This window comes from Elgaria multicarinata, chromosome 2 (genome assembly GCF_023053635.1).
Source record: "Elgaria multicarinata webbii isolate HBS135686 ecotype San Diego chromosome 2, rElgMul1.1.pri, whole genome shotgun sequence".
In the NCBI taxonomy this organism is placed as follows: domain Eukaryota; kingdom Metazoa; phylum Chordata; class Lepidosauria; order Squamata; family Anguidae; genus Elgaria; species Elgaria multicarinata.
Genome location: NC_086172.1, coordinates 167331334 through 167355506, shown reverse-complemented (window position 1 = coordinate 167355506; position 24173 = coordinate 167331334). Strand labels below are relative to the sequence as shown.

Here is a 24173-nt window from a genome sequence, read left to right as displayed (position 1 = left end):
AAATCCAGCCTCTATCATTATCATCAATCCAAACATCTTTCCATTCGCAATTAGTTCGGAAATTAGTTTCATTTTGAAAAACCTGTAAGGAGAAAACGTAGAAAGAACGGTTAATTTTTAGTTTTATCCTGAGATTCTTTTCAAACAAACAAGTGAAATATCGCCAAATTAGCAACCACAACAAGAAGACTAATTATTCATATTTATTTACAGTACTATATACTGCACAATAATGAAGGATATTCTGAATAGTCATGTATAGCATTGCACTGTCACTTAAAGTTTTATATGGGGAAAACAATAATTCTAGAGTGAAAAACCTACTTCCTTTGTTTTTTAAATGATATGCACATGATGTTTCCATGCATCATCTTAGAAGAGGCTTTCCTTACTATGATTGAGAGAGAAGAGGGGAAGACTCTTGTAAGGTGGTACTAGCCATATACCATTTTTATAAGCATGTATATTAAATATATACTATCTCATTAATCAGGGGCACATCATAGCTAATTAAAAGTGTTGGTGTTTTTTTAAGAATCTGAGCATCATCACATGGGAGGAAATTGTGTTTCCTTACCATCGCTTCTCTGCCCACACATTTGTCCCTCATTACTTCCTCTTGCAAAAGAGGAAGTAAACAATGTGCACGTGGCCCATTCAGTGGGCCGGTTTGATCGCGCTGCTTCTCCTGCACACAGCAGGAGATAGCGGCAACTTCTGTCTCAAAAAATAAGTCGGACTTACTGGGGTATAGTTGTTTTTTGTCATGCAAAGAAGGCTAGAAGGGGCAGGAGGCGCACGGGATGCAGACGACGTTGTGAGAGGGACCCATGAAAATCCATGAGTGCCCAGCAATGAGCGTGTAATAAAATGCTCTTCTGATGACACCCTCAATTACTGATTAATAAATTAAATGCTGCAGCCTATATATATATATATATATATATATATATATATATATATATATATGATGCATCGGTTTAATTAATTGGACTTGTTATCTAATTAATAAACAAAGATGTGATTGATTGAGTGAACCAACTGTCATAAGCCTTTCCTCAGAGTAAATACAAGGGTAGGGAACCCATAGCCTTGCCCAAATGTCATGAGGCCCACAGTGACACACAGAGGGAGAGGTGAAAGGTAGCACATAGAAAGTAAATGTGTGTACTGTTTTACTCTCTTTATGCACCATCTATCGTATTTGAGTCTTGATTAGGATTGGAATCTGAAGACATCTCTAAAACAACAACAGTAATAAATGTAAAACCTCTAACGTATTACAGGATAGCAGAACATTTGCATCAGCTCCTACCTCTTCTTGATTTCAACTGGTTCAGGAAGTCCAAGCTTTGGATGTTCTTTTCATCAGTTGCCTGCAAATGGATCAGAACTGTTTTCTAGGTTTCAGAGAATTATCAAGTGTATCAAAACAAGGCATCACTTGCATAACGTGAGACCCACCAAGCAGAACACATTTATTTATTTATTTATTTATAAAGCACCATCAGTGTTCATGGAGCTGTACAAAATAAAACAAAACAAGACAATCCGCCATATGGCTTACAATATCAGCAACTTATTTTGGCTTCCCAAAATCTCAGCAATCTCCTCTGCTGGCCCAAACAGGTGTTCTGCCAAAACCTACTGGGCCTCCTTACATGGCTACTGAGCTGTCTTCAGCTTCACAGGTCCTAAATTGTGTGGGATTGAAACAGGTTCAGGAAACAGGGTGTGACCATATTCCAAAAGGGACTGAGCTTGCGCTCATTTGAGATCACTGCCGCAGAGGTCTTGTAGTGCTACCAGTGACAGAGCACAGCATTGCAGACGATCTAAACCTGCTCCCTGCACTAGGGAGACCCAACACTCCATCCTGCTTCCATCTACATAAACCTGCACTTTATCCAGAGCGGAGAGAGGCTGTCTATATGCAGAGAAAGCCCCGCGATGGTTGTGGACATATGCTACGTCGCTTAGATGACGCAAGTGCAGCTTCGCAGCCACTGTGCGGCTTCCCTGCGATGCTACGATTTGAAAAAGTCTGGGATTTACCCTGACTTTTTCAGCCGAGACGGCATCAATATGGTGCTTCCACTATCTGATGATGATGATGATGATGATGAAGATAATATATTTATTACCCGCCTCTCCCTCTGGATCGAGGCGGGGAACAACATTAAATACAATACATAAAACTGGTTAAAAGAGCATATAAAACCAATACAATATTAAAATAATAACAACATCTTAAAATTCTTCGGTTTAAAATTCATCTGGGTAGGCCTGATGTCACTCCGGGGCCAACCCAGGGGTGATGTCTGGTGCAAGGGGGCAGCTCCGGTACCTGGATGGCTACCTAGAACCCCTGCGCTCCCTCCTCGGAGTTGGGATTAGCCGATGCTGCCCCAGGAGAGGGAAAGCATGGAGTTTGAGAAGGAGGAGGCGGCAACGCAGCACCATGAAGTCAGCCCCCAAGTGGCATCCCGAGATGCCGGGCTGCAGCTCCCCCTATGTCATGAACATGGGAAGGACTTCTGACCAGAACACCTGTGATGCTCTTGCAAAACTTATTCAGTTCAATGGGACATGGTTAAGAGATGTTCCTGGTGGATAGTTGCCTATAATCAACATGTTATATAGCAAAGGGTTTGATCTTTGAATCTGCCCTAGACATAATGCGCATGCTCAGAACAGTCACCTACATGCATAATAACGGTTGCACTTACTACTTGGAAAGGTGTTCTGCCACCATAATCCGTGGATTCCATGTCTATGCCTGCAAGATGCCAAGCCATCAATCCATCCACATCTCCATTAACAGCAAGGCTGAGAGCAGGAATGGAAAAGAAGAACACTTGTCATGTGGTTTTCTGTTAACTACTAGCATTACTTTGCCCTGCTAGTGAACTGCTCTAGAAGAACCGGATGAAACAGAATGCAAAATAAAATTAGAACACTAGTTCTGAGCAATGCTGGTGCTCATAGGACTATGCACTGGGCTGTGCACCCAAGGGATTTTTTCTTTTAAAGGCGAACATTTATTGAATACTGAGCCATAAAGGACTTTATTTATTAAACACTGTAGACACTGATGCCCTACTCTGCTTGCCTGACTGAAGGAGGGCTGTTGCAGCTGCTCAAGCAGAGGCCTAGTGGCCGAGGGGGTGCGGCTCCCAGCAGAGCAATTCCTTTTCGTTCCTGCTGCCGGGAGCAATGGTGCAACCTTGGAGCCAGAGTTTCTTCGGTGCGGCAGCAGAGCAGCTGGAGGGCTGTTCCCCCCCTGTATCCCTACTCAGTGGCCTCCTCAATTCGGTGCTTATTTCTTGAGACATTAGGGTGTGCCTGGGCACACCCAGCACACCCCTTGCACATACCTATGCTGGTACTAGCAGTTCTGCTAAGAGCTGCTTAAATCATTAAATTATAGGTTGTTTCAAAACCCATTTCCCTGTAGGAAGGAGCTTCCAGGGAAGAGGACTAGCCACACCTATGGACCTTGAGGCTGTGTTTGTTTGGTAATAAAAGTCCAGTGCCTGCCAGCATCTGTTGGGAAGGAGATTCAGGGGGAAAGGACTACCTACACCTGTGGGCCCTCAGGCTGTGGTTGTTTTTGGCCCTGCCCCAACTAGGTAATAAAAGGCTAGTGCCTTCCAGCAACTGTTGGGAAGGAGTTTGTACCATGTGCCCTGGGGAGGTGAGATAACAAAATTCAAGGAGTCCTTTCAACTCCCTTAAGAAGAGACTCCCACCATGTGAAACCATGTCCTTTGCATCCCCTGGTATTGACTTCTCTAAATGAACTATAAATGAACCATGTCCTTTGCATCCCCTGGTACTGACTTCTCTCAATGAACTATAAATGAACCATGTCCTTTGCATCTCCTGGTACTGACTTCTCTAAATGAACTATTTATAACACACTCATGACTGACCACTAATGAAGGTTTGTGGGTTGATTTCATGATGTTTTCAACAAACAGGATGTCTCCCACGGACCCCCCCTCCCCTTTATTCTTTTTTTTAAAAGATCAGAGATAAGGTGGAATAAACCCTTAATGTTGTGAAATCGGCAGGGTGTAAAGCTGGCATTGCACTATGAACTTGCTGGGGAAGGACTTCCCCTGCTATCGGAGGGAGGAGAGCGTAAAATGCCTCCCTGCAACAAAGGGAGACCGATCTGATCCTCTGACCTCATCTACTTTAAATACGCCATTGCATGCCATTTGCTGGGGGAGCCACAAATGGAGAAGGCTATTGACTTGGTACCCCCCTGCACGCTTCCCAGCAGCATCTGGTTGGCCACCATGGGAAAGAAGTAGGGTACTGGATTTCATGGACCTTCAGTCTATCCAGCAGGTCTTTTCTTTTGTTTAAAGATTAATTTTAGGTTTGTTTGTTTTTCCTTACAGGCAAAGTTTGGTTCCAGCATTCTTTAGCTCTTCACCAGAAAGGTGAGCTCCTGTTTCTCGGAGTAGTCGTATTATGTCCATGTGCCTTTATGGGGGAAGGGGGGGGGGAGAAGAAAAGAAAATGAAAGAAAACCTCAGTGCAAATATGGACAATTCAATAGTTAATAGATTCTCAATGAAACTACCAGGGATAGGAGTTTAACCACTGAGTTTTCTATGAGCATCTTTAAATGAGCGTTTTATAGCACGCTCGTGACTGGCCACTCATGGATGTTCGTGGGCCATTTTGATGACGCCGTGAACTTCCTGTGCATCTCCCACTCCATTTCCCGGTTTTAGCAACAACAAAAAATCCTCAGAAAACCTGACTGTTCTGAGATACGTTAATATTTATCGGGATTTACTGCTGTGTGCATGTGAACTTGTGCTATAAAATGCCTACTAAATGGCCTGTCCCATTGCACTGCATTGACCTGTACAAGCTGAGTGATCCCTGCTCTCTTCCTTGTGTAATTTCAGCTCATTTGTTTGTTTGTTTATTACATTTATATACCGCCCCATAGCCGAAGCTACCTGGGCGGTTTACAAAAGTTAAAAACAGTGAACACTAAAAACAAATATAAAAATGTTAAACCATCAAAAGCATAAAAACAACAACATCGATTTAAAACAAGTTGGTAGAAGGCACTCTGTGCCACCGAGAGATGGTTCTAGGAGAATCCCCGAGCTATGAAACTGCTCCTTCAGAGGGAGTGCAACCCCATCCAGAACAGGTTGAACACCCACTATCCGGTCAAAAGAACCGCCCATTAACAGCATCTCAGTCTTGTCTGGATTGAGTTTCCGTTTTTTAGCCCTCATCCAGTCCATTGTCGCAACTAGGCACCAGTTCAGTACATCCACAACCTCACCTGATGAAGATGAGAAGGAGAAGGAGAGCTGTGTGTCATCAGTGTACTGATGACAACGCACTCCAAAACTCCGGATGACCGCACCCAACGGTTTCATGTAAATGTTAAACAGCATGGGGGCAAGACTGACCCCTGCAGAACCCCATACTGGAGAATCCATGGAGCTGAGCAATGTTCCCCAAGCACCACTTTCTAGACCCGACCAGCCAAGTAGGAACGGAACCACTGCAATGCAGTACCTCCCATTCCCAACTCAGCCAGTCGTTCCAGAAGGATACCATAGTCGATGGTATCGAAAGCCGCTGAGAGATCAGGGAGAATCAACATTGTATGAACCCAGCATCTGGTATTCAGAGGCATGGTCATTGGGTAGCCTGGAGAAAAGGCCACCTATCATAGGGTTATCATATAGGCTCATCTACACCAAGCAGGATATTCCACTATAAAAGCAGTATGAAAGAGGTATATAAAAGGCAGGAGCCACACTACTGCTTTATAGTGGTATTGAAGTGCACTGACAACTGTTGGGGCCCATGACACATGCCATATACTGCTTTCATACCACTTTCATAGTGTTATATCCTACTTGGAGTAGATGTGTTATGGGTCCCAGCAGTTGTCAGTGCACTTCAGTACCACTATAAAGCAGTAATGTAGATCCTGCAGTGCATTTCAATACCGTTATAATGCAGTAGTGTAGCTCCTGCCTTTTATATACCACCTTCATAGTGGAATATCCTGCTTGGTGTAGATGAGCCCAGAGTCACACTCCCCTAGGCTTTCTCCCGACATAGGTCATCATACAGGGAGACCAAGGCTGTTTCCTTGCCAAAACCAGGCCTGAAACCTGACTGAAATGGATCCAGAAAATCAGTCTCATCCAAGAGTGCCTGGATCGTTGCAAATGCTAAAAAGGAGAAGGAAGGAGAGTCACGGTAAGGAAACACGATTTCTCCCCACCTGAAGGATCCCTCTATTCCCCATTTTACAAAGCAGCAGTGAGCAAGCCCAGTCCTCCCTACCACATGGCCCAAAGGGAGAGAGGGACAGTGATAAGGCTGGGGTCAAGGGCAGGCATGGTTTGGCACCTGTGAAGAGCACATACTCCAGCAAGGGCCCACTGAAAACAGCTCCCTGGAGTTGCTCCTCCTCTTCACCTTTGCAATCTGTTTGTTCATCAACCCCTCACTCAGGCCCAGTAAATAGTGGTGGTGGTGATGAGAAGGACGAGCAGGAAATGCCACTGCCTGCTTGCTCTCACTGGCTCTCTGCCTGCCAAGCAAGCAAGTGGTACCAATGAGGAGGAGCAACAGAAGCTTGTGATGACGGCGGCGAGAAGTGAGACTCAATGAGGGAGGGGCCCCATGGAGGGTGTCTTAGAATCATAGAATCGTAGAGTTGGAAGGGGCCTCTAAGGCCATCGAGTCCAACCCCCTGCTCAATGCAGGAATCCACCTTAAAGCATCCCTGACAAGTGGCTGTCCAGCTGCCTCTTGAATGCCTCTAGTGTGGGAGAGCCTTGGGTTCTTTGGAGGAAAAAAGGTGGGATATAAATGCAAATAATAATAATAATAATAATAATAATAATAATAATAATAATAATAAATGGAATAGATGTGCAATGTCTTTTGGTTGGTGGTGCTAGGAGTTCTCCATCTGGAAGCATCCCAGCAGTTCAAACTGGAAGCCCACAACACTGTTTTTACTACAAAACAGTAGTGGCAGTATTAAGCATGCTTTTTAGAAAGCATAAGTGAGCTTTTAAGAGTGTAACAAGATGAACCCAATGTGTGAGAAGTGAGAGGTATTTTTTAGGTTTGCTCTTTCAACATTCAGTATCGATTTCTCTTTTTCTACCTGAATTCGATGGCATTCATCAACGGGGTGGCACCATATCTGTCTTTAGCATAAACACTTGCCCCACTTTTCAGTAAATACTCTGCTAGCTGAACATGCCCTTCACTTGCTGCAACATGAAGTGGAGTGCGGCCATCATAATCTTCACAGCTCAGGTTTCCACCCTGCAAAAAATAAGACATCTTCCATCTGTTCAAGTTGAGACCAATTACAAAAGTATTTAATTAAATCCATCGCTAAATTGTGGACTTCACTACCCCAAAACATAGTAATGACCATCAACTTGGATGGCTTTAAAGGGGGATTAGACAAAGTCATGAAGGCTATCAGTGGCTACTAGTCATGGCACCATCTGTCTCATGTTCCCCAACAACTGGTATACAGAGACATAGTGCCTCTCACACCGGACGTAGTATAGCCATCACGACAAGGGATGCATTAATAGAAATATAGCTTCCAAATCATGTCAGGTACTGGTTCCCCTCTATTCGGCACTGGTTAGGCCTCATCTTGAGTTCTGCTTCCAGTTTTGGGCACTACACTTCAAGAAGGATGCAGCCAAGCTGGAGCATGTTCAATGGAGGGCAACGAGGATGATCAAGGGTCTAGAAACAAAGCCCTATGAGGAGAGACTGGAAGAACTGGGCATGTTTAGCCCGGAGAAGAGAAGACTGAGGGGAGACATGATAGCACTCTTCAAATACTTGAAAGGCTGTCACACAGATGAGGGCCAGGATCTCTTCTCAGTCATCCCAGAGTGAAGGACACAGAATAATGGGCTCAAGTTACAGGAAGCCAGATTCCGACTGAGACATCAGGAAAAACTTCCTGACTGTTAGAGCAGTATGACAATGGAAACAGTTACCTAGGGAGGTGGGGGCTCTCCCACACTAAAGGCATTCAAGAGGTAGCTGGACGGCCATCCGTCAGGGATGCTTTAGGGTGGATTCCTGCATTGATAAGGGGGTTGGACTCGATGGCCTTATAGCCCCTTTCTAACTCTACTATTCTATGATAAATGTATTACTCTTTTAGAAGGAGTACAGACAAGGGCCTCTTCTGATGCTCTTAATGCACAGGCAAGTTGATATAGGAGGCACTCCTTCAGATATTTGGGGCCCACCCTTTATTTATTTCTCATTTTCCTTGAACCTACGAAGCAACAATACACCAAATCAGACCACTTCTAGCCCAGTACGGTTTACTAAGAGTGCCATGGGACGGGAGGTAATCGTGTTTTCCTACTGTCGCTTTTCTGCCCCACAATAGGCACGAGCAGCTTCCTCTTTCTTCACATAGGGTAGAAAGAGGAAGCAATTAACAACTACATGGCCCGTTCAGTGGGTGCTTTTATCACTTTGCTTTTCCTGCACAGAGCAGTAAATGGCAGCAAGTTGCATTTCATTAAGAAAAAAAAAACAGATTTACCGGGTCTTGTTTTGTCACGGAAAAAAGAGCAGAAGGAGCAGGAGATGCACGGGAGGTGGACGTCAGTGTCAAAACGACCCGTGAACGTCATAATTGGCCAGAAACGAGCATGCTATAAAACACTCATCTGATGCTGCACTTTGACTACTAGTAGCAGCTCTCCATGGTGTCAAGAAAAGATTTTTCCCATCACCTTCTAGCTATGCTCTATATTTAACTGGAGATGCTACAGATTGAATCTGGGACCTTGTGCATGAGGAGCACGTGCTCCACACCAGAGTTATGGCTTTTCTCCAGAACTCTGGAAAACAGATCACTGAAATATCATGAGCTCTGTTTCAAAAGAAGCTGTTCCAGTAAACCAACTTTACTGGAGTTGTTTACTGGAGTTATTTACTGGAGTAAATAAACTTTATTTATTTGATGTATTGTTGCATTTATATCCCGCCTTTTTTTCCTACAAGGAACCCACAGCAGCATACATAATCCTCCTCCTCTCCATTTTATCCTCACAACAACAACCCTGTGAGTTAGGTTGGGCTGAGAGTTTGTGACTGGCCCAAAGTCACCCAGTGGGTTTCTATGGCCGAGTGGGGACTAGAACCCGGATCTCCCAACTCCCAGTCCAACACCTTAGCCACTACACCACACTGGCTCTTAGCCAATACACCACAGTTTACACCTGGTCTGCTACCATTACACTGGATGATAGCATGGGCAGCAAACTCACTCATGTCACACTCCAGTCTCCAGATGCTGAAGACTCGGTTTGTCAACTATTCCTGAAGAACAGTTGACCAACCCAGTTCTGAGTCAGCATGAGCCTCCCTTGGGGATCCTGTAGACCCCAAGCTGGCCTGAGTCCGATTTTGAAGGAGAGGTACTCTGCAGATCATCTAGAACATTTGTTACCTCACACTGCCCCTTAAGCAAAGAGCTAAAATCCTTAGCTCCACCACCTCTCCAACTATTCAAGGCATCTCACTCTCCTCTAAGCTTCTGATAAGGGGCACCTCTGAAGGTCAGAGTGAAAGACTCCAAGGCACGTCTCTGCTCTTTTAAATCCCTGCTAGTTCTTCAGAAAGAGGCAGGTACTTGGGGGCTCAGCCAGTTTTGCTACTGAGATGCTCAATTGAGCTCAAGCACCTATGCAAGATGTTTCTGTCTTACCATTTGACAGGGAATTCTCCGAGGTCCTGCAAAATGTGATATCCCCTGGTAACTGGATCTGGGACCTGATAAATCTAGATGTACCTTGAGCCCCTTGCATGTTTGGATATGTGACCCAGAGACTCTCAGCCCAGCCAGTACTGCAAGGCCACAATTACACATCTGACTGTTATGAATTGTATTTACCACTTCTTCAATCGCTTTCAATGCATCCAAGTCACCAGTTTTAGCTGCAGCACAAGCCATAGATGGAATTAAAGCTCCAAGCTCCTAAGCAACAACAAAATGGATATACACATAGAGAGAATCTTTACTTTAAACTCTATCTCTTTATCATCTATCTCTACATTGACACAATATTATATACATGTGGGAGGAGAACAGAAATTACACATGGCTAACGTGTGATCATATAGATTAAGAGTTCAAGTCCAAAACGAGCAAAGAAGTGAGCAAAATCTGGATAAATACACAGATAGCTTAAAATGTTCATCGCTATTAGAAAAACAACAACAATGGAATAATCCAGTATTACGAATTAGGTTAGGTTTATATTTGTGTCAAATTGTGTTATTTATTTACCTCTTTGCAGTTAAGACTTATAAATTTGGTCATCACATTAATAAACTTGCTGCTCCTTAAAGAGCTGTGGATTCCTGTGAGCACAGAAGACATTTCTCCTCTAAGGTTGTCACCCAGCATCTGCAGTGGAGATGTGGGAAGGGAAGAAACAAACAAAATTACATTGGAAAAATCCAGAGAAAAAGTATTCTGCTTAAACCTTGTTTTAGTATGTTTGAGAAGTAATTTAGTAATCTGTATACACATATGATGGATTTGTAACTACAACCTTGTGGCCAATGAATCACCCAACTCCCCTAAAATTAAGCTAGTAATAGAATAAAATTCTTCAATAAACCTGGGAATTAATACTATCGTAGAGGGGTGCTTTATAAAGTCCAGTCAGGTGAGACTCCAAAAGCCAGGGTCTAACATATGGTTTTCTGACAATGGGCAACACCCAATGTCACATGAGCTGACACAATAAGCCTTTCCCCATCTCTGGTCTAACCCCTCGCCTCCCCCACACACAACTGCTCCAAAGAGTCCCCAAAGAGTCCTCCCTGTTTGGCTAACTGAAGCAGCAGAAGGGGCTAATTGGATACAACCCCATGATGGGAATTATTCCAGTTATGGGATACTCTAACTAAGGCCATTTCTAAACCTGCCTTTTCCCCCAGGATCGTCCCGGGATCATCCCTGTTCATCCAAATGACACACAGGGGATCCCAGGAGCAGGCAGGGACGATCCCTCCATTTTCCTGGGATAATCCTTACACTCTGCTGTAATGGTGAAGAGTGTGGCCCTGATCAGAAGACACCTTAAACCACAGCCTTAACCACGGTGAATAAGACTTTTTGCCTTATTCACCATGGTTAAATCTGTGGTTTACAGTGTTTTCTGAACAGGGCCAGTGACTGGGTTCACACAGGCATGAGTGGTTAATAAGCCACAGTGGCTTATTAATCACCCCTACATGTGCTGGGCATGTGCCACCCAATTTTCCTAATTCCCCTTGCCTGCCACAGCATGTGGTTATGTATGAACCTGGTGAGGGAGGGTGACTATGGTGATTAATAAATGACCCAGCAACCCTACATCAGAGCCCTGATAACTCCTGAGGCAAAACAATCTCAGCACCAAAAAAGACCTCTGCCTGGAGACCTAGGCCTTAGCTAGACCTAAGGTTGATCCCGGGATTGTCCCGGGGTCATCCCTGTTCATGTAAATGATTCACAGGATATCCCGGAAGAAGGCAAGGACGATTCCAGGATAAACCTTAGGTCTAGCTAAGGCCCTAGGGAGCTGCTGCAAGTTAGCTTTGACAGTACTGGGCCAGTTGAATCAGCATATAGCAAGTTCATATGTTAAAGGACAGAGACGGAAGAAAAGCTATTATTTTAATTCAGTCTGCATTCATTACCTTCTTCTTCTCCTTCCAAGAGAGGTGCCTTTTACCCAGCACATAAGACAACTTAGCCAAGGATGCTTCAGGTGTCATATCCCCTCCTGAAATTACTCCAACCTGAGCGAGGTCCTAGAAAGATGTGATAAACTGTTGGTGCAACTATCGGCTGAAAAAGGACAGAGTCACTGCAGCTAGCCACAGGCATTTATTTAGAGGTTGTCTGTGAGATGGCTTGTTCAAGCAGAGAGCCCCAACGTTAGGATATGAAAGTTATATGACTAAAGCCTGGTTCACATCCCAGGGGGCCTTGTCAACCACCCAGATTTGCATAATTACCTTCACCTGGCACAGTTTCTCATGTCATCCAAACCCAGTGAGGGTGTCTTGTTGGGGTGGTTAACACACCACCCAGAACCCATGGTCTGTTGTAGAGTTGTGGGGTGGGTTGTTAACCAACCCAGCAAGACACTTTTGCTGGGTTGGGATGACATGGGAAGCTGTGGCGATGGGGAGTTGAATTGGCAATTTGGCACTGCAAACCAGGTTTATAGTAATTGTGTGAACCAGGTTAGAGCGTTTCTACACCAGGGAAAATCCTACAACTTTACCACAGCTTCCATTTTCGTCTTGCAATCACAACATGCTCTCTTTAAATACATTTCCCTTCCTCCCTCCCCTTTGCCCCCTTTAACCAGGGGCAGAAAACTGCACAAGTACAAGAGAGAAACTTCCATGAGTCACAAGTGTGCTATAAAAATTGCTCATTTAGAGAAGCCCTAAGAGTGTGCTGATAAGTTAATGTGGGAGTTTGCTTCCTGGGAGAGTTTTGACTATAGGAAGAAGAGACTCAACCCTTGAGATCTTTCCATTCTGAGCACCACAGCAGGGCTGACCATGGAACATCCCACGCCACAGCTCTCCCGCTAGATATGCAGACCATAATTTGAATCAAGGCTGACCAAGGTTTGACCTTTGATGCAATGTTTATTGCTGTCAGGGCTGGGCTGTTGGCAGCAGTCAGAAGGGGGAATCTCACATACATTTTACACATAGTTGTATATTTCCTTTCTGTGCCAATGTTTTAAGCTGAAAAGCATCCTCAGAACTATTCAGGGGTGTGGGGGTGTGGGCGCGCGTATCATCTTTTGTTTTCCTGCCATTTGTCGACTCTAGCAGCTCCCCCCTCCCCCACACACGGAGGAAAAGATACAGAGATGCCATGTCTGCTATGTCATTAGCCCACTCATGTCCTTTAGATGACACCATCCGTCCCCCGCGTGCTTCCCACTCTTTCTTGCCTTCTTTCCGTCACAAAATAGACCCCAAAAAATCCTACTTTTTTTTTGGAAATGGAATGTGCCACCATTTCCTGCTGTGTGTAGGGAAAGCAGCGTGATAAAAATGGCCCCAAAGTGGGCCACATGGTCTTTGTTTACTTCCTCTTTCTTCTCCAGGAAGAAAGAAGTACTGAACAACAAAAGTGGGGGTGGAGAAGCGACGGTAGAGAACCATGATTTCCCCCGTCTGATGAAGCTTAATTTCTGTTGCCAGAATTCTTTGGGGAAAAGAAATGGCTTGTTGAACCCGGTTCAGTCTGTGATGTAGATATGTCTCATACATAAAACCCTAAAGCGCTACTCAAGAGACCAGGAATTGAATATAGATATGTAAATTCCCAGGATATGCTGCTCCTGGCTCATGATATGCTAGATTAGGTGTTAATTTTCTTTAAAATTGAACTCTTTGTTTTCCTATATTTTTGTTTGTTTATTTGCTATCTGCAGATGTAGAAATATATTCCTGTTCTTGTAATTTTCTGCTTAAGATTATTAATGCACAAAGCAGCACAGGTCTATAGGATTACGATTACAACGTTGTGCATATTTAATCCATCATTTCCATCACCTGCCCGGTTGCATAGGTTGAAGCCACAGACCCTCGCAAACACTGGGTGCAATTTAGGATCACCACGTTCCGTTCTGTCGCTTGCCTCAACTCTTCCAGCAAATCGGGACGGTTGTTTGGGGCATTTCCACACCCATAGGTCTCCAATACTATCCCTTCCATTGGATGCTGAAGAAACGCCTTCACCTATTGAGAAGATGATGTAAATGAATGGCTAGACAAAATTCCACAGTAGAGTACGAATGCTGAGATATTTCTACTAATATACGACGTAGACGGCTAACGTGTCCGTCATTGCATGTAATTTCTTAACTTGGAGGAGGGGCAAAAGGTAGGGCAGACAAGATGCTTTGCATACATTAAGGCCCCAAGTTTAGTCCTTCCATATGCTTACATGTATTCAACCTCTCAATTTAATTCAGGTTAATATTATATAAGAATATAAAAAGAGCCATGCTGGATCAGATCAAGGGTCCATCTAGTCCAGCATTCTGTTCACACACAGGTTGGCCACTGGGTGAATCCACAAGCAGGACAAGAGTGCAATAGCATCCTCCCGCCCATGTTCCCCAGCAACTGGTGTACATTATGACAAAATTGTGACTCTTTGGAATGTTTGGGGAAAGCGGTATAATGAAGCAATGGTTGAGGAAGAACAAGGATGCTACGATATATGAACAAAAAGCAGTGAAAAGTGCATAAATTCTGCCCACATTACTCAAAATAGATAAATCCTGAGATTATGCAACATTAATCAAATTACAACATTATTTTAAGAGCATAGGATGGTTATTAATAACATAGATGCTTTTTTTTTTAAGGCAGATTCATTGGGGATAGATTTCTTTGCGTGAATGCTCTCCCGTCTGCATATTTTCTTCTAGTTTCAAAATGTACGATTGGGAGAAAGAGCATGGGCCAAATATTGCTGGTTGTTGTTGTTGTTGTTGTTGTTATTATTATTATTATTTGTATACTGCCCCATAGCTGAGGCTCTCTGGACGGTTTACATAGTATGGGCATTCCCTTTATCATATTTCAGGAGCACATACAGTGGAAGCAGTAATTCCCGGGAAAATCCTCAGCAATCCCACATTCCGGTTCATATCAGTTTGGACCGTAAACTTCTTTGTGGTGTTGGCTCGCCATACAATTCCCCAATCAACTGTGAGAAGGAAAACAAAACAGTGAAATGCTGTGGAGATCAGAAGAGGACAACTATTCAATGTAACTCATCTTACATAGGATGATCGGTCACATGTAGTTTTTCCTCGTATTTTTGTTTCCCACACAAAATTCAGCCACAGAGGCTACCGTCTGAAGTTGAAGACTGGTACGAGAAGAGTGGATTGTTAACCCCTTTCCCTATAACATTTTTCCTATTAAAATTTGCCATCAGCAGCAGCTTCTCCCCCGCCCTGCCCCCTCCATCCATGGGAAGAGATACTGGGCCTTCCTTCACAGCACCACATTGCCACTTGCCTCGTGCTTTTGCTGCTGCAGGACGGTGGCCATTCAGCTCATCAAAACTGCTCCCTGTCTCTTGCCCAGCTTCTGGCGATTATTCAGAGGTTGCCTTTTGCCCGGGAACGCTCCCAGCTTGACATTGGAGCAAGGTCAGACAGCAGAAGAACTGTGATGATCTAAGTCCCCAACTTTTTCAAAAGTGCAGCTTGGTCTATTTGCCCCGAAGTGGCTGTGAATCAGCGGCTGCGTCATATAACTGATGCAGCACCAATTCACAGCCACTGTAGGGCAAAGACAATGTTTAGACAGCCTCACAGACAGGACCAGTTCCAAGTTTGAGGGGCCCTTAGCAAAATGTCTTTGCTACACTGATAGAAGTGCTCTGAATAAGTGCCAGCTGGCACTATCTATATTTCCCACAAAATGTCCCTAATGTAGGATCATTCTGGGGCATTATGGGAAACAAAAATGGCAGGGGTGGGCCCTTGAGGATGGTGCTATAGCAATGGTGACTTTTTATTCTCTCAATATTTTAACACTTAATTTTAACTTAAATTTAAATTTTACTGTTCTAACTCTGTATTTTAATCTTATATCAATTTTGCTGCGTGGTTTTATCCTGGTTGTGCTTTTTATACTGTATTTTGTATTTGTGCTTTTAACCTGTTGGTTGTTTTATTATGGTTTTAATTTTTGTGAACCGCCCAGAGAACTTCGGCTATTGGGCTGTATAGAAATGTAATAAATAAATAAATAAATAAATGTTGGGTCTAAACATAGATACACCATGGGGGGGGGGAGGAATGGATTCACACCATAGAAAAGCATTGCTGTGAGGGAAAGAAGAACTGCCAATCAGAGGTTGCTCACAGAATACAAGGATGACAAATATCCCACTGCGGGCCACAAAGTATAACAAAACGAACTTCTTTATTTATATTTATTTATTGCATTTATATCCCGCCTTTTTTTCCTCCAAGGAACTCAAGACGGCATACATAATCCTCCTCCTCTCAATTTCATCCTCACAACAACAACCCTGTGAGGTAGGTAAGTGACTGGCCAAAGCCACCCAGTGAGCTTCCATGGCTGAATGAGGCAGAGAATCCAGATCTCCCAACTCCCAGTCCAATACTCTAACTGCTACACCACACTGGCTCTTAAGAACAAGCTCCTGACATTATATGGGTCTTAAACCTGAGTCAAATAAAAAGCAATTGTTAATAAGGCCTTGGATTAATCTATCAAACACCAAACTAGCTGATTACTATTATTTCATTTATATCTCGCCTTTTTTCCTCCAAGGAACCCATGGCGGCGTACATAATCTTCCTTTGTTGGGCGCCTAAGGTCCGGCACCTCACTGTCACTTACTTCTTATATCCACCTCAGCATTTGCAAGAGGAGGCAGGTTAGGCGAAGAGAAGGCATCAAAACTTCCAGTATCCACTTTAGTCACCCTGTTTCCCCTGTACAGTTTATGATGAAAATAGAGGCAGACCTGCAAGGCACACCATAAAACGTACCTGGATCAAGATTGGCACATGCCCAACCCCAGACAAACCACACTTTGATTAACTGACCAGCCTAATATTCTCGAAAACAACCATGTACTTGACGTGTTAATTAATTTCTTAGATCAACAACATGGTCACTGGGTTACCCTGTAGAAGTCAATGTCATAAGGTATGTTGCTGACCATTGATGTTAAAAAATGCACTGATGCTGGAGAAAGATACCAGTGCCTGCAAGTCAATATGATCAGAGACATGCACGTAAAAATGTTCAAGATACCCATTAAAGAGCAAAGGAACAATTAAGCAGAGCTGGTGTGGTGTCGTGACTAAGGCTACAACCTTATGCACATTTAGACAGAAATAAAGTCTTACAACTCCAAGCATTAAACATGCATACAACTGCACCCTTAGAGACTGATCTATAAATCAAGGGATAGTTCCCAAAGTTACTTAAGGCCCATTGATTTCAATGGGTGCATTCTAAGTAGAACCAGCACTGGATACTTTAGGGTGGATTCCTGCATTGAGCAGGGGGTTGGACTCAATGGCCTTTTAGGCCCCTTCCAACTCTACTATTCTATGATTCAAAACCCTGGTTTGAATCTTGCCTGTGTTAGGGAAGCCACACTCTATCAGCATCTGCACTAGGGGTTGTTATAAAGATTACAACTATTATTTATGTATTTATTACATTTATATCCCACCTTCCTTCCATCATGAAACTCAAGGTGGCTACATGTGGTTCCCAGGTGGTCTCCCCTCCAAGCATCAACCAGACTCAGACCTGCTTAGCTTCAGCAAGGTGGCTGCCTCATGTGCCTTCAGACCACGCCCTGGAACAGCTTTCCTGAACTTGGTGCCCTCCAGATGTGTTGGAGTACAACTCCCAGAATCCCCCAACCAACCATAGGGGATTAGGACGAGATCCATATGAAATCAGGCCAAGGAATACAGGTTGCCCACTCTTGTGATATCTAGTATCATAACTTATAATTTATCTGACAGCAATTTCCATTGAGCGTAGAATTAGGAATGCATTTGCTAGACACCACAAACCTCAGGAATGACAAATTGTCCAGCAATCAGCAGTGCCCCAAGCAGGTTGGAACGTCCATCATTCCTCAGTTCATAAATAGGTACCTAGAAAACAAAGATGATAAACATGTGGGAATTTGTTCAGGCATAACTCCTAGCATTCACTCTCCCTTCAGGTATGAAGAGATGTCTATTTACTGAATAAAGCTTTGTGGACTGCATGGCAGACCTATATATTGTTTCACATCTCGCCTGGAGGCCTTGGAATCATGATACTTAAATTCTGCTAGGCAAGTTGTGTAACAATAGAAGGCATCCCACCAAACACTAAGCCCATTACCTGAGCTCCTGTTAGAACGATGGTTTTACCGACGTTCTTACACATGAAGGACAAAGCAGCAGCCGTATAGGCCATCGTATCCGTCCCATGAAGTATCACAAAGCCATCATATTGTTCATAATAGGTCTAAGCAAATCAAAGACACTGGTGTAAATAATTCCATGCACAAGTTGCACTTGCACGATCGGGGCACAAGGACTGCTAGGCCTGATAGCTTCACTTGTAGCCCTGCTCTGGAAACATGAGACGGTCCTAGACATTGCAAAGCTTTGGCAGTGTGGGCTGATATTACCATTAGCCAAAAACCACTGCCGTCGCATGCAGACTAACAGTGGTACACAAAATGACAGGACAGCACAGAAACAGAAAGGCATGGTTATGTTGGTGGGGGAGAACAAAATTTAGGAAGAAACATCTATCCACTATAATAATATTTTGGGTATTGTGGATCCAGACACATCAGATATAATCAGATGACCCCAAGAGGTTGTATTAACCTATCATAATGGGATGTGTCTTCGCCCATATCAGCCTGCCCACACCTTAGGATCAGAAAGGGAGACCCTTCTCATTTGCCCACCTGTGAGAGGAATTAGGTGGGTGATCACACATGAGAGGGCCTTCTCTGCAGTGGCCCAGACCTTTGGAACAAGCTGCCATCAGAAGTCTGCCATGCTCCATCATTGCAGGCTTTTAAGAAGGCCTTCAAATCCTATTCTTTTACCTCAGCCTTCTCTTGATATGACTGCTGTTATTGTAACTGCTGGTTGTATTGTTGGCTTTTATTGTTGTCTTAGTGCTATTTTACTGTGTTTTATGTTTTTATTGTTTTTAATATTAAAACTGTTTTAGTATGTTAATGTTGGAAGCTGCCTTGGAAGGGCTTCTGCCCTGAAAGCCAGCCAAGAAATACTAATACTAATAATAGTTGTGAGGTCAGGTGTGGCTGGTGGATGGCCTCTGGAGTTCCGCCTGTTGGACGTTTTATTGAGCAGGTAAGATCAACATTTTATACTGATGCCTGACCAATACCAAGGTCTCTACTGCCTGACAATCATGTCAGCCAATGTTGTACATCCCTGTTCTTTTTCCAGAGTCCTGGGGAACTCAATAGGCTGGATCTCAGATGCAGATCACACAATGGTTCAAGCCTAGGAGATTAGTGGATTTATATTAGGGGTGTTGAACATCAGGCTAGGGGCCAAATCTGGCCCTCTGGAGTTAATCAGAAGATCATGCGCCTTTCTCCATGTCACCAAGTGTTTCCTTGTTCCCTAACCTCTTCCCGATTGTTTGGTGGTTTCCTGTTTTTCCTCCACCCCCATTCTAAACAGTTGAAATACCTTTCATAAGGTTTATTTACTGGCAGGGAGAGGTTTAAGCTAAAATATGATGGTATTTTGGGAATATTGGCACTGCCCACCACTGGAACATGCCCCCTGACAGCTTCTCCAAAAATGAATTTGTCCCTTAGACTGAAAGAAGGTCAACACCCCTGATTTATATGCAACTTTCCTAAGAACATCAACATAGTTTACAATAACAAAAAGAAAATTTATCTGAAGACCACGATCTAGGCGGTTTGAAAAGGCTGAGGCCCTGCATTATTTTCAGATGGGAGTGACACCCTCTACCACATAACTGTGGGAATTGTAAAGTCAGCCCAATTAAATCTCCAGGGAGCATACAGCAGCCCGCATTGGCCACTGACGAAGACTTCTTGTTGAAACGCGTTTGGCCCTTTTATTCTACGTTGCTTCTGCCAGACATTTGTTTTTGTGCAATATGCTATTGCACTTTTAATGCAACACTATTGTTAATCTTAACTTTATTCTTGTATATTAAATACTATATACTTAACTTTTTGTTTAGTATTACATGGTTGTTTGTTAAGGACTTCACCTTTCCTTGCTCTTGGAATTTGAAGTATACCATATATCACTTCTGAAAAGCCATTGAAGAAGTAGCTTTGCTCTCTGTAATATAAATAGTCAAGGATGCATTCTCTCAGGCTACCAGAGGGGGCAATAAAGAGCACTATGCACTATGCTAAAGAACATACCGGAAGGCTGAATAAAGAGGTTGTTGTTAAAAAAAAATTCAAGATGGCATCAGCCTCTTTATGAGAAACCAGAGATAGAACACTCTCCTCTTCAGGAAGGAGGTCCCACAAGTCTGGGGCAATTGCTGCGTAGGTCCGATTTTACTGTCCAAACCTGCCACAAAGTTGGCACAGAATGTATTGCCTGCTGATTAGAGATCAACAGGGGTGTGGATTCATACATAGAAATACGATTTATAAGATATCCATCAAATATACACAACATTTTAATGTGTATATAGAACAACCATATTCATGACATATAAATACCTCAAGATCTTTAGCAATCTTAGCCCAGTTGTCTGTTGTCATATTGCAAGAATCAAGCAGTGGTGAATATTCTAGAATGCTGTAGATAATTCTTTTCTTTCTTTTAGAGAGGCTAAATAGGACAAAACATTTTTAAAAGAAAGTTGAATACATATAGATCACTCACTGTTCATAAGGTGAACTTTATTAAACAGAGTATCAACCATTACTTACGGAAGCGCCAATGTGTTGTCCGCAAACTCACAGGAATCATAGAGTTTCATTACCTTTGCATATTCCTCGTCATGTAACATAGGCATTTTTTTCAAGGCCTCCACTAACTTATTCATCTGAGGAGCAAGCCCTAGAAAGAGACACAAAAAGAGAAACAAAAAGTCAAAGTAGTCGTGTTGATCATAGGTAAAATTCCAAAACTTATATTAATGTACGTAACACCTTTTATTAGGCCAATCAAATGATCACAAAAAAGGTCAAGCTTTCAAGTTCCCCAGATCTCTTCATTAGGCAAGATGTTATAAAAAGCAAGCTGGGTGGATGAAATAGAGAATGGGGGGAATCTGACTAGATAGTGAAGTCATTGTCTTCATGTTTGGAATCCCAGGATGGAATAGGAGAGGTGAACTCTGCAGGCAATCAAATTAGGACCTGCAGGGCGAGTGATGGTTACTGGATGGACCTGCAGCTAGGGCTACTGGGAGCCAGAAGGCGGGAAATGTTAGCTCTTACAGTTTTGAAAATATAAAATCCAGCAGGAACTAACCAACAACCATCACATGAGGCTGCAACAGCCGGTAATGATTGGGAATAGGACCTATCCATGTGTGGCAACCCACATTTGGGAAAGATTTCCCCAGGGAGGCTCTCCCAAGGCCTTTTAATTTGAGAAAGCCTATTAGATCTGCCTTTTTTAGACCTTCTCATTGTTGTTGTTTTTTGCTGTTTGTTTAAAGCAGTGGTTATTGATTTCATTGTTGTTGTGTTTTAACTATGTAAGCCACTTTGAAAATGTTATCTCTACTTATAAAGCAGAAAGTATGTGTGGGTCACGTATGTCCGGAAATGTTTACCCATTTCCAGATGAGTTAGAAACTTGAAATTTGACACAGTGATAGGTCTGACTGTACAATGTACCAGAAAAAATCTAAAAACATACATTTTGGGTTTTAAGTATTTTTAAAGAATTTAATAAAAAAAACTAGCTTTACGCCTACAACTCCCAGCATGCCTTGAGCGGAACTCCCAGCATGCTTTGGGTGGGAGGCCAGACTTACTGGCCTTTGGCAGCCATTGTGAGTGCACAGGGGCTGCTGCTGCATGTCTTTCACACCCCGATTCCTAAGGTTGATCTTGAGCAGTAAACCCAATTCCACATAGACACCCACTTACCTCCCCTCCTTGGTGATGCTACTCCCCGATGCTCTATCGAGGAGCAGGAGCAGCAACAAGAGGATGTCTCAGAGGGCGCAGACACCTGTGGGCTGCCAAAGGCGTGCTGGGAGGTGAAGTACTAACTGAGAGGGCCTTTTCAGTGGTGGACCCCCAATTATGGAATGATCTCCCTGACGAGGCTCGCCTGGCACCAACATTGTTATCTTTCTGGTGCCAGGTCAAGACTTTTCTCTTCTCCCAGGTAGTTAACAATGTGTGCTGAGTTTTTAACTGACTCCAGAATAATTGTTTTAAATGGATATTGTTGTTTTTATGCTTTTGTTGGTTTTAAATTTTTGTACATTTGTTTCTAATTTCACTGTTTTTAACCTTTGTAAACCACCCAGAGAGCTTCAGCTATGGGGAGGAATGTAAATGTAATAAATAAATAAATAAAGTAGAGTGTCTGATAAAGTATGGGTGAGCAAACCAGGTCACTATGTCTCAATCCTAACTCGCTAACTGTCTTTGTTCTCATTCTCCCTGACTTTCCTCAACTGCCCCTCATCCCGCCCACCATTCCATTCTAGCCTCAGCTATCAGTCATTCCTCCATTCACTCTTCTGTTGAGTCAATATTTATTTATTTATACCCCACCTTTCCACACACACACACACACGCACACACACACACACACCAAATCTTCATAAGACATAACATAAAAACAAATAAATTAAAAACACAAAGATAAAAGAAATAAACAGCATCCAACCAATAATAAAAAAACCTTTCAACAACAGACCAGCTTGTAAACCCAATAGACTGCCGAATAAGAAATGTGTTTGCTTTCCGGCAGAAGGAGAACAGAGAGGAGCCAACCTAGCCTGGTAGGGGGATTTCAGAGCCTGCGGGCTGCCACTGAGAAGGCCCTCTTTCATTTCCCCACCAAACATGCTTCTGATGATGGCTGTACCCAAAGATGGGCCTCCCCTGAAGATCTTAAAATCCAGGCAAGCTCACATGGGAGAAGGCAGTCTTTCAAGCAAGCCTGGTTGTGGCCTTTCAAGTAGCCTCATAATTCAGAGTATATATCTGAATGTGCAGATGCTAGGTAAGAAACAATAAGGAAGGACTGTTATATTCACACCCTACTTTTGGGCTCCCTAGTAGTAGCTCACCTGGCACAGTAGAAACAATATGCTAGACTAGATGGAGCCTCCTAGAACAGATCACAATAATTGCAAATGAATATAAAACTGTGATAGGCGTACCTGGGGGAAGGAAAGCTCTTCTGCCCGCAAACATAATGGAACCAGGAGAGAATCTATTGTGGAAGGCCAAGGAAAGTACTAACATTTCAGGATTCAGATAAGGATGGCTCCAAGGATATACATGTCTACCTTGTGCCCGTTTTGACCATTAGAGATGTTTTCTTGTGCCATTGAATCATAGAGTTGGACAGGACCATGGAGGTCAACTAGTCCAGTAGTGGGCAAAAGATAGATTGCCAGATGTTTCGGATGTCAACAGTCAAGAATGCTGGGAGTTCAAGTCCAAAACATCTGGTGATCTTTCTGCCTACTCCTGATCCATGCAAGATTTGCCACACATGAAGCAACTGCTGTTCCTGTGAGTGATGACCAACTTTCCTTGGCTTAAATACCTGCAGCAAAAGAGAGCCCTCCACCACCTGAGGAAGTCTGTCCCATTGTAGGACAGCACTCACCGTTAGCGAGTTTCTCCTGATGCTAAGTTGCATTCTGCTTCCGTGCCATTTCCTCCCATTGGTTCTAGTTCTGCCCACTGGAGCAAAAGAGAATATTGCCCGCTCCATTTTCTGCATATAACAGCTGGAATTGTACAGAATTGTACAGTTTGAAGGGGCCTACAAGGGCATCGAGTCCAACCCCCTGCACAATGCAGGAATCCACCTTAAAGCATCCCTGACAGCTGGTTGTCTGTCTCTTGAATGCCTCTAGTGTGGGAGAGCCCACGACCACTCTAGGGAATTGGTTCCATTGTCGTACTGCTCTAACAGTCGGGATGTTCCAAGACTAAGCAATGTAGATCAAAGCCGTGCTTGTCCTCACCACCACCACCCCCGCACCCCCAATCAAGTGTGTTTTATTCCAAGGGAAGCCACGGGTATTACACAGCATGGGGTGGGGGGGAAATCCCCATCATGTTTTCCCCCTCTGTGTTGTCACCTCTCCCACTCACCTCCGTCACACTCGGTGCCCCCCATGCCAATGGTGCCCCCAGTGTTTAGCACCAGCACCTGAGATCTGGCCTCCTCCCTGGCAGGGCAGGCCTCTGGCAAGCCCCACATGCTCTCATGGCTCAGGGAAGAACTTCTCTGCCGTTGGTACTGGGGGATAGAGGACGCAGCTGCCATATCTCTGCACAGAGTCGAATCTGTCAG

The 24173-nt window shown here is 43.7% G+C and overlaps 1 protein-coding gene across 1 annotated transcript; it reads right to left on the bottom strand.

Annotated features, from left to right (window-relative positions):
• On the bottom strand, nt 1–24173 carry ASPG (asparaginase). The gene is made up of 16 exons (XM_063118115.1): nt 23972–24173; nt 20597–20726; nt 20384–20495; nt 18013–18138; nt 17694–17777; nt 16495–16621; nt 14706–14818; nt 13654–13839; nt 11764–11877; nt 10361–10480; nt 9965–10048; nt 7181–7344; nt 4411–4497; nt 2730–2829; nt 1316–1376; nt 1–82 (listed from the first exon to the last, which is right to left on the bottom strand). Exons 1-16 carry the CDS (start codon nt 24144–24146, stop codon nt 69–71), a joined length of 1797 nt encoding a protein of 598 aa, XP_062974185.1. The 5' UTR covers nt 24147–24173; the 3' UTR covers nt 1–68.

What these genes read in the sequence shown, in the direction of transcription:
- ASPG (XM_063118115.1), bottom strand. Translation starts at nt 24,146, where the DNA reads ATGGCAGCTGCGTCCTCTATCCCCCAGTACCAACGGCAGAGAAGTTCT. An exon ending in CAACCTATGCAACCGGGCAG is followed by an intron (nt 11,878 to 13,653) that starts GTGATGGAAATG and finishes ACATCTTTCTAG; the next exon opens with GACCTCGCTCAGGTTGGAGT. An exon ending in ATGAATGCCATCGAATTCAG is followed by an intron (nt 4,498 to 7,180) that starts GTAGAAAAAGAG and finishes TCCCCCATAAAG; the next exon opens with GCACATGGACATAATACGAC.